Source organism: Meriones unguiculatus, chromosome 2, assembly GCF_030254825.1.
Source record: "Meriones unguiculatus strain TT.TT164.6M chromosome 2, Bangor_MerUng_6.1, whole genome shotgun sequence".
Classification (NCBI taxonomy): domain Eukaryota; kingdom Metazoa; phylum Chordata; class Mammalia; order Rodentia; family Muridae; genus Meriones; species Meriones unguiculatus.
The window spans coordinates 136376693-136385930 of NC_083350.1; the positions used below are offsets into that span (position 1 = coordinate 136376693).

Below are 9238 nucleotides of genomic sequence, written 5' to 3' on the forward strand. Positions count from 1 at the left end.
ACAATGCCACTGGATAAAACGCCCCCATTTCACCAGCAACCACGAAGCAAATCAACCCTTATTAATTTATCAAATGGTTCCTGTATCTCTGAAGCCTGGCTTCCATCCCCAATGATCCTCAATGCTGCCTAGCATTTTGCAAAGAAGCAGCAGCAAACTTGGAACTCTTGCCTGGAAGGGGGCCGGCGGGGGGTGGGGGGCGGGAGGAATCCCAGATTCTGAATAGCTGATCTCTCCAAATCAAGCTTTTAAAAAGCCTGTTTCCTGCTCACCCTCGACGTGTGTCAGCCTCGCGGCACTGACTGCCTCTGCTCCTGCACTTGCCACCTACTTTCCCCGGTATGCGCAGGGTGGGGGGGGGTGGGGCGGTGGTGGGTGGGAGAGGGCTCCGTGGCCTTCCCGCCCCGCCCCAAATTTACATGAGGTAAAGGTGACTCTTAGTTCATCCAGCATCCTTTACCTACACCAAGTCAGAGGGCGGGGATTTAGGACAGGGCTTTCGCACACTTGTGGAGTGAACCAGTGAACTTGCTCTGTGACCTTAGTCTAGGGAACAGGCTTCTGGGTTGAGAATCCCGGCAAACACGATGGTGTATTCTGAGACCCTGAGGAGCCCTTCCCGGGCGCGCACCGTCTCCCCTAATTTGAATACAAATAGAAGCTTCTGCTTTTTCCCTCGACCCGCCTTCCTCCTCCGAGAGGCACACTCGCTTTTTTTCCCCATCAGGTGCGCAACCGCTTCGACTCCTGGTGGGAGAAGAGCTTGATCCGGCTGCCGAAGGCGTCCTTCTCTGCGCTCTCCACCCTTCATCACTCTACCCCGATGAACTGTCCTTCCCGGCCCCCCTAGCGCCCAAGGCTGGAGAGAGGAGTCCTCACTCCCTGGCTTTGCAGCGCCTGCCTTGTGCAGAGCCCACGCACTCGGACGCGGTGGGGAGGGCGACATGCTGCCGGGGCGAGCTCTCCAGGGCCAGGCGGTGCTGGTGGCGCTGCTCCGGTGTTAGGGTGACAGGTAAGCGAGTGCGTGCGCGGTCCGTGGCCGGACTGGGTGGCAGGGACCGCGAGGAAGAGAGTGGGAAAGAGAGGGAAGGAGAGATGGGGGACGGAAGGGGAGAGGGGAGAAAGGGAAGGGACTGGGGAGGGGCGCGCCGCGCCGTGGGTCACTTTCTTCCGCTCACCGCCACTGTCCCCACCCCATCCCACTTTCTCCCTCGGTTCTCACTTCTCTCCTTCCTCTCCAAGCATCCTTCCTGCACGCCGCTGGCGCCCACTCCCTCCACTCTTCCGGGCCACAGGGGACCTCCTGGGGGACCAGATCTCCTCTCTCCAGCGGCGACCCCAAGCCTGGCAACATGTGGAACGCGACGGCCAGCGAGGAGCCGGAGCCTAACGTCACGCAGGACCTGGAGTGGGACGCTTTCCCCGGCAACGACTCTCTGACGGACGAGCTGCTGCTGCCGCTGTTCCCCGCGCCGCTGCTGGCGGGCGTCACCGCGACCTGCGTGGCCCTCTTCGTGGTGGGCATCTCGGGCAACCTGCTCACCATGCTGGTGGTGTCCCGCTTCCGGGAGCTGCGCACCACCACCAACCTCTACCTGTCCAGCATGGCCTTCTCCGACCTGCTCATCTTCCTGTGCATGCCGCTGGACCTCGTCCGCCTCTGGCAGTACCGGCCCTGGAACTTCGGCGACCTGCTCTGCAAACTCTTCCAGTTCGTCAGCGAGAGCTGCACCTACGCCACGGTCCTCACCATCACGGCGCTGAGCGTCGAGCGCTACTTCGCCATCTGCTTCCCGCTGCGGGCCAAGGTGGTGGTCACCAAGGGCCGCGTGAAGCTGGTCATCCTTGTCATCTGGGCCGTGGCCTTCTGCAGCGCGGGGCCCATCTTCGTGCTGGTGGGCGTGGAGCACGAGAACGGCACGGACCCCCGGGACACCAACGAGTGCCGCGCCACCGAGTTCGCCGTGCGCTCTGGGCTGCTCACGGTCATGGTGTGGGTGTCCAGCGTCTTCTTCTTCCTGCCGGTCTTCTGCCTCACTGTGCTCTACAGCCTCATCGGGAGGAAGCTGTGGCGGAGGCGCGGCGACGCGGCGGTGGGCGCCTCGCTCAGGGACCAGAACCACAAGCAGACAGTGAAGATGCTAGGTGGGTCCTTTCTTCCTCCCCGGCTTGCCCAACTCTGGGGGCCTCTATCTCTGTTTATCGTCCTCTCCATCTCAAGTCTCTCTTTGTCTGTCTGTCTGTCTGTCTGTCTGTCTGTCTGTCTCTCTCTCTCTCTCTCTCCCCCTCCCACCTAGGTTCTTCCTTTTTTCCCACCTAGGTTCTTGGTCTCACCGCTTTCCCCTTTCTTCCTCTGTCTATTCCTGTATCTTCTCTTATCCACGAAAAGGCTTCTCACACTTTCAGTTGCTTAAAATTAATATTACTTGGGGTAACTTGCTTCAAAATGGAAATACTTTATCAGGTTTTGTTGTTGTTTGTTTGTTTTTGAGGTCCCTGCCTCATATTGAATTTGTGATTATCGAAATAACATTAAGGCAAGCAGGCAGGAATTGCACTTAGAAATTACTCCATTGTAAATTTAACCATAAATTTGGATCGCTCTGTTAAAGACGATCTATAGATGCATTTTGTTTGTTTTCAATATTGGGTTTTGTTTTCTGCCCTTCGTCTTTCTCAGATAATCCCATCAACTCTGTTTATTCTGGGGCTTTGTTGTTTTTGTATCTGCCTCCCCAGTAGCATAGGCCAGGGTAGGGTAGAGAAGCCATTCTTTCCTCAAGTTCTACTGCAGGAACCTCTGGGTACAGGGTAACCACTGGGTGTATTGAATGGTTAGTGCAGGGACTCTGTTTCCTTAAAGGCACGTGTCTGGTGTAGTGAGGAAATGAAGATAATGCTCATAGCCAAGAGAAAGAGCTGATCTCACTTTTTTCAATGCTTATAGACACTTAATACTTCTTAGTTATTGCAGGATGATTTCCTGTTTGCAATTTTATTATTCTCAGATCCTGCATATCCAAATGATAAAGATCTCCCTAGGGATGTCAAATTGTGTTTCCCAGACCAGTGATTGCCCTGTGTCCTCCATGGGGCTGTGAACTCGTACTCACCAGAGAGAGGGCCACATTGTTGCTGCCAGCTGACGTTTCTTCCTGTGTAACCTAGTCCTGAAGAGAACTTATTCTCCCCAGCTTTGTAAGCTGTTAATCACCTCACTGGCATCTCCACGCCAATGTCCATGGTCTTCTGCCGTGAGAAACTGAAGGAGATCATTAAAGTGGCACAAGGACCAGAGCATCATTTTTCTTTCATTTCTGAATTTTAAAAACTTAGTCTAATTTTTTTTAAATTCTTGAAGAAAGTATCTTACACGTGTAAAATGAAGCCTTGGATGTGTGGCAATTGCTGCCGGCTGCCTTAACAACTGTCCCTTACACTTTATTTTTATTAAAGATGACAGAATTTTTTTCTTAGTGGTTACTAAGTCCAATTGCATATCCAGTCCCCTGTAAAAATTAACTTTAAAATTCTGGGTACAGTGGTCCATGGAACGTAACAAAGATCTGTCCTTAAAAAAGAAAAAGGAAAAAGGATGATAGGAAAAGAAAAGGCAGGTGCTTTTCCCACTTCCCTTACCTAGAGAACTTAATTTAATGAGTCTATAAGCAACTAATGAATCTGCATTTCTTGAGCAGGCCCAAGAGCGTGCTGGGGTAGAGTATTGCTTAGTGGTAGGGTATTTACTGGGCATTTTTGATTCCAGCATGGCGGAGGAGAAGCGCTCCTGGGAATTCTAATCAACTGCTGTGGCTGAATACAAACACCTTCTCTCATTTGTATCTGTGCTCTGTGTGATGCATATGAATGGAGGATAATCATTAATAAATCGTTTAGTTGAGTCATTGTGTCAGGTCAGTCACAAAGCAGAGACCTTATCAAGTAGACGGACTGAGAAGATCAGTGAAGATTACCCAGCTGTCGGTCTGACAGTCTGATGGGGTGGGGGTGGGAGGTAAGGGGGTTGGGGGGGAGCAGAGCAGTATCATGTGGACAGCAGGATACCATGTTACCCATAACAAAGAGCAGGACACGCTGCCCCGTCAGCGGGCATGCCACTCGTGGAGGAAGCAGCGCCAAGACTCAAGAATGCACAGTGATTTGCGCCATGCCTGGCAATGACCCTCTCTCTCCTCCCCTTGTCCTTCAGCTGTAGTGGTGTTTGCGTTCATCCTCTGCTGGCTGCCCTTCCATGTGGGGAGATACCTGTTTTCCAAGTCCTTCGAGCCGGGCTCTCTGGAGATCGCGCAGATCAGCCAATACTGCAACCTGGTGTCATTCGTCCTCTTCTACCTCAGCGCCGCCATCAACCCCATCCTCTACAACATCATGTCCAAGAAGTACCGGGTGGCGGTGTTCAAGCTTCTGGGGTTTGAGTCCTTCTCCCAGAGAAAGCTCTCCACTCTGAAGGACGAAAGTTCTCGGGCCTGGACCAAGTCGAGCACCAACACATGACAGCACCTGGGCAGCGCGCAGTCATCGCTTACTGCTCCACGCCGGAAGCCAGAGCCAAGCAGAACTTGGGAGGAAGCAGAAAGTCAGTTTGGGGATTGGAGACAAATGAATGTCGAAACAGTCGGGGGTGGGGAGTAAAGCCAGATGGGCAGGGTCTGTGCAGTTTGGCTTGACTGCACTCACCAGGGCGTCTTGCAAGTTTGTGTCTATGATTTGGCGTTTAGAGCTCCTGGCAGCCTTGCTGCTCAGAGGAAGGAGGGGGCAGAGTGGGCGCTGGCTTTCCTTCTGGGTGGGTAACACCAAACCCCATTCGCTTTTCTCATCATAATAAAAACGAAATGACATTACAAACAGCAACTGCAGACACGGCCCTTCAAAGCTGGCAATCTCCACAAAGCTCCATCACATGCCTCCCAAAGCCCCACAACACAAGGCACCTATGTAATCAATATGAAACAATTGATGAGAAATCTCCATTGCCTCCTCACCCCATAGCAATTCTGAAATCTAGTCTGTTCCTTACACAGCCCACTTGAGGCTGGACAATTAGTTTCAGTCATAATATTTGATTCATTTAATGTGAGCATGGAAAAGTAGGCTCAACAGCTTAAGTTTCATGAGTACCCTCAAAACTTTTGAGTAACCTACATTACAAAGCTTTTTTTTAAAAAAAAAAAATTCAGAATTAAATTGCTTAAATGAATTGCTTACTTGAAATAAGGAATTCAGTTCTTTAGTTGTGCTAGGTACATTTCAGGTGTTCAACAGACAAATATGGCTAGTGATTATGGTACCAAGCAGATAATCCAGAGTGCATGCAAAATATTTATCAATCTCTTATAAAATGTTTTAAAAATAGGTACCTATTCCTTTCAAATGCTTTTAAATAGTATATTAGTATAGCAGCATTTTAGAGTAATAAATCCTAAGGTCCCACCTAAATTCTCTATCTTCATGGTAGGAAGAGAGTGAAATACATCTTAAAATTAAGTCATACATTTTAAAATTAAGTTTGGTTGCATAATCAATTCAGGAAGTGAAATACGAAAACCATAGCAAATCACAGACTGCCTGTTTTTGACCTAATACATAAAGTAAACATAAGCCTTTAATTTGTGACTAAAGCAATTGTTATTTATTCTGGCCAGCTTATAGTAACCTAAAGAATATTTGAAAGCTTCAAATGGTTAAGGTAGGTTCAGAGTTTCTTGAACATTTCAGCCTATTGCTATTCAAAATTTAAAAAAAATTGCAATCATTTATTTCAACTTGTCCCATTTCCAAGGCAGTATTGCTATTCTCCTCCCACTGCTCAGCTGACGGACATGGTCAATGGAGCTCTAGTCTCATTCTTAGTCATAATTATGAATAATCCTTCAATGAATATTGTGATTTGGGCTATGAAAGTGAAATTTCATTTATAAAGTCACTATTCTCTCTCCACTCAACAGGAAGATGTAAATCTATCATTCCAAAACGATTGCTTCCGTTCTGTGCACTTCTGTCAAGGGAAGAGCTCCCAATGAAAGGAGTGTTTAAGCCATTAAAGGACGTTAATGCTGTGCTTATTTTGTATCCACTTAAAAGGAAAGATTATTATGCTGAATCGATGGATTGCCTTTTTGCTTTGGAAACATCAAAGGCCAATCTTAATTAGGATTACTTTAAAAAATATATTTTGAAGTCCATTTGGACATGAAACTCACTCTAAACGTGAGTTTAGAGTCAACAGGTTGCCTGTTCAGTCACTTCTTAGGAGGGCATGAGAAAGCACAGCGATGCACTCAGTTCCAGGAGGTAGTTACTCAGCCTTCAGCATCCAACTCCTAAGTGGTGTTCAGCAAATTAAACAGAGGTATTTCAGCTCCCGGAGGCTTTAGAGTGTTGTCTATGAACACACCACACCTGAGAGGAAACAGGTTTTAAACATATAATGCTTATCACTGTTCTGGAGAGAAACAAGCTTCTACTGAGTGGCTTCATCTCTTCACCTGTCCCATCTTTTGTACTCCATGCCAGGAGTCCTGAATTCACATCCTGAGAATAGATTACAGAAAAAGACCACCTTGCTTTCCCCTGGTTAACCTGGAAAGTGAAAGGGCGTGTTTAAAGAAAGGCATCTCTAATTTGTCCTCTCCAATCATTGCTTTCTTTGATTGCTCACAGGTTCTTTATGCTGTTACATTCCCTGTATTGTTTAAAACTCAGGGCAAATGAACATGATGTTGACGAAAACTGTTGGGAAATCCTACCTTTTATCAACATTTTGTATGTGCCTGCTATGTTCTGAGCTCTGAGAAATTAGCAAGCCAAAGGTTTTTATTTATTCTTAGTGATCCCACAATCATCTGTGTTTTGTTCCTGTGGATGATGGATAAAGATGAAGAAGACATTTCTAGTGCACACTATATCAAATGTTCCCCCACCCCAGGGCTGCAGGGGGCCATTCCGCCCACAGGTGTACTGTATTCTTGGCTGCAGATATGTTTGTATGGGCCATCACGGCACTATTTGTAGAGAGAGCTAATATGTCTGTGAGTGGGAATCACACTGAAGGCATTCACAACAGAAAGAAACCAGCTTCTCCTTTAGTCTTTGTTTCCATTACCCTGGAACCCAGCAGTCAGGTTTCTGTCACAGTTTTAGGCAGCCTCAAAGTCAACATCATTATCTCCAAAACAGAAAGCAACTGTTTCATGAACAGGAGAATTTTGAATAATCACTTTAACATTCATGCCCATCAATCATTTTAAATTGGAAATTCTAGCTGGGTGTGGTAGAGCATACTTGTGTCCCCAGCACTTGAGAAGCTGAGGCAGGAAGATTACAAGTTCAAGAACTGCCTGAACTATCTGGCAAGTTCCTCCCCAGACTGGGATGCACAGGGAGATCCAATCTCAACAAACAAACAAACTAATGAATGTTAATGTTAAAACTTTGTGGTAAGGAAATTTAGAAACACTTCCAGTACTTCCTATGCCTAGAAAAATCCCTTTATAGCAACCTTTGAGCTGCAGGGAAAGTGGATGAGATTGGACTTAAGAGTCTAGTTTTGTTTTTGTTTTTTTTTTTTCCACACAAATGCTTTTGTTAACTACCTAAGATGATTACAATTTTGGGTTCAACATAAACAGTTTTAGCTCATTTTGTCTTTTTCATTGCTCCATATACTTGAACTTAATATTAAAAAAAAAGAAAAACTGTGAGATTTTGTGCAAGATCGGTGCCTACACTTTTGTCTTTTAAAGAACAGTATGTACCTCTTTAAAATACTGCGTAATAGTTACATACACAAAATGTTCTTGTCATAATGCATAAGCTAGCAGAGTCATTCTCTTTTCAGAAACGCTGTCTGTAGTGTAAATCACAGCATTAAAAGAAGGAGATGATGTCTTCGAAGACACACCATGTCTAACAGGGTTTGTTAGCCGATGAGTCACCAGTGACTTCTTTGCAATTTAAACTGTGACAGTAGCTGGCGTGCACAAGTGTGAGTGCACAGATGATCAGTGGTAGTTCTGTGAATTGGTAACACATTATTTATTTATTTATTTATTTATTTATTTATTATTTTTAGCAGGAAATAAACTGCTATTCAAAACCAACAGAAAGCTACACAGTAGTGACACAGACCCCCAATAATGGGGAACGCATCTGAGGATCAGCAAAGCCCATGCCACTTCCTAATTCATTTTCCTCAGATCCAATCATCCAATTCCTTGCAATAATATGAAGGTGACACAGTTGAGGAGGAGGGTTCTGGCGGGGCTTATCTTTATGGTTTTCCTTCTGAACTCGGACGTGTTCTGGGTACTGGAGGTTAGCTTTTTAGGCTGACAACATTGTCATCTTGTTTCTCCAATGCTGTGTGTTCATGTCCCTGTTACTATTTGGCCACTTCCTGGAACTTCCATTAATACTTCATGCCTTTATTGTACATACCTTTGCTCAAAAGACTGCCAGCTACTCTCAAAACTGGCCAAAAAGATAAAGAAAACACCCCTCTACTTTCAGAAAATATGTCTCATGAAGATGGCCAGATGGTTTTGTGAAAGTATTCACAATTACCCTCTCTGGGCTCATCTTCTCCCCTAGACACAGAGAGAAAGAGCATTGAGGAAAAGCAGCTTGAAACTTTTCCGTGGTTTTAACAATTCAAACCCAAATATAGCTTGAACCATAAAACTGTTTATGTTCCTCCCATTTAGCATTGTGGATTTAATGGACTGGAAAACATTTGTTTGTGTGAATGTCTCTAAATACTGTAGCAACCACCACTAATATATGGTGTAGCTTGGTAGTACTGATTGGTCCATTTGTGTCACCATAGTCATCAGGAGTATTTTGGCTTCTTTCTTCGATGGTTTTTGTACATTTTAACTAAGACTTCTTCGCTGTAGTTCTCATGTACCTGTCTCACAGAACTTGCATTCCTTTTCCCTGAATATAGTAACCAAACAACTGCTTAATAAAACCTTTTCAAAGCACGCAGTACGTTTGTTAACAGTGGAGTGTGTGAATTTCTCCCCTGGCCTCTGGTCTTGGTTTTAGTCCTGTTTTGTCCTTTGCATTTTTGAGATTGGCCCTTTCAAGAGGTGTGCTGTGGGCTGTGTTTTTTTTTTTCCAGGGGATTCGGTGTTTTATAAGAAGCCTTCGACCCAATTTGTGAAAGAGCACAGTAGGACCTTGTGTAGGATTGTAATTCCACAGTCACCACTTTTCA

The 9238-nt window shown here is 46.0% G+C and overlaps 1 protein-coding gene across 1 annotated transcript; it reads left to right on the top strand.

Annotated features, from left to right (window-relative positions):
• Window positions 1-892: 892 nt before the first annotated feature.
• Window positions 893-9000, top strand: Ghsr (growth hormone secretagogue receptor). Its single transcript, XM_021651895.2, has 3 exons — window positions 893-1012; window positions 1243-2145; window positions 4211-9000. Exons 2-3 carry the CDS (start codon window positions 1353-1355, stop codon window positions 4513-4515), a joined length of 1098 nt encoding a protein of 365 aa, XP_021507570.1. The 5' UTR covers window positions 893-1012; window positions 1243-1352; the 3' UTR covers window positions 4516-9000.
• The last annotated feature ends 238 nt before the right edge of the window (window positions 9001-9238 follow it).

Excerpts from the sequence above, each read along its gene's own strand:
- Ghsr (XM_021651895.2), top strand. The coding sequence starts at position 1,353 with ATGTGGAACGCGACGGCCAGCGAGGAGCCGGAGCCTAACGTCACGCAG. Across the intron at positions 2,146-4,210 it reads GCAGACAGTGAAGATGCTAG|CTGTAGTGGTGTTTGCGTTC; the intron begins GTGGGTCCTTTC and ends CTTGTCCTTCAG.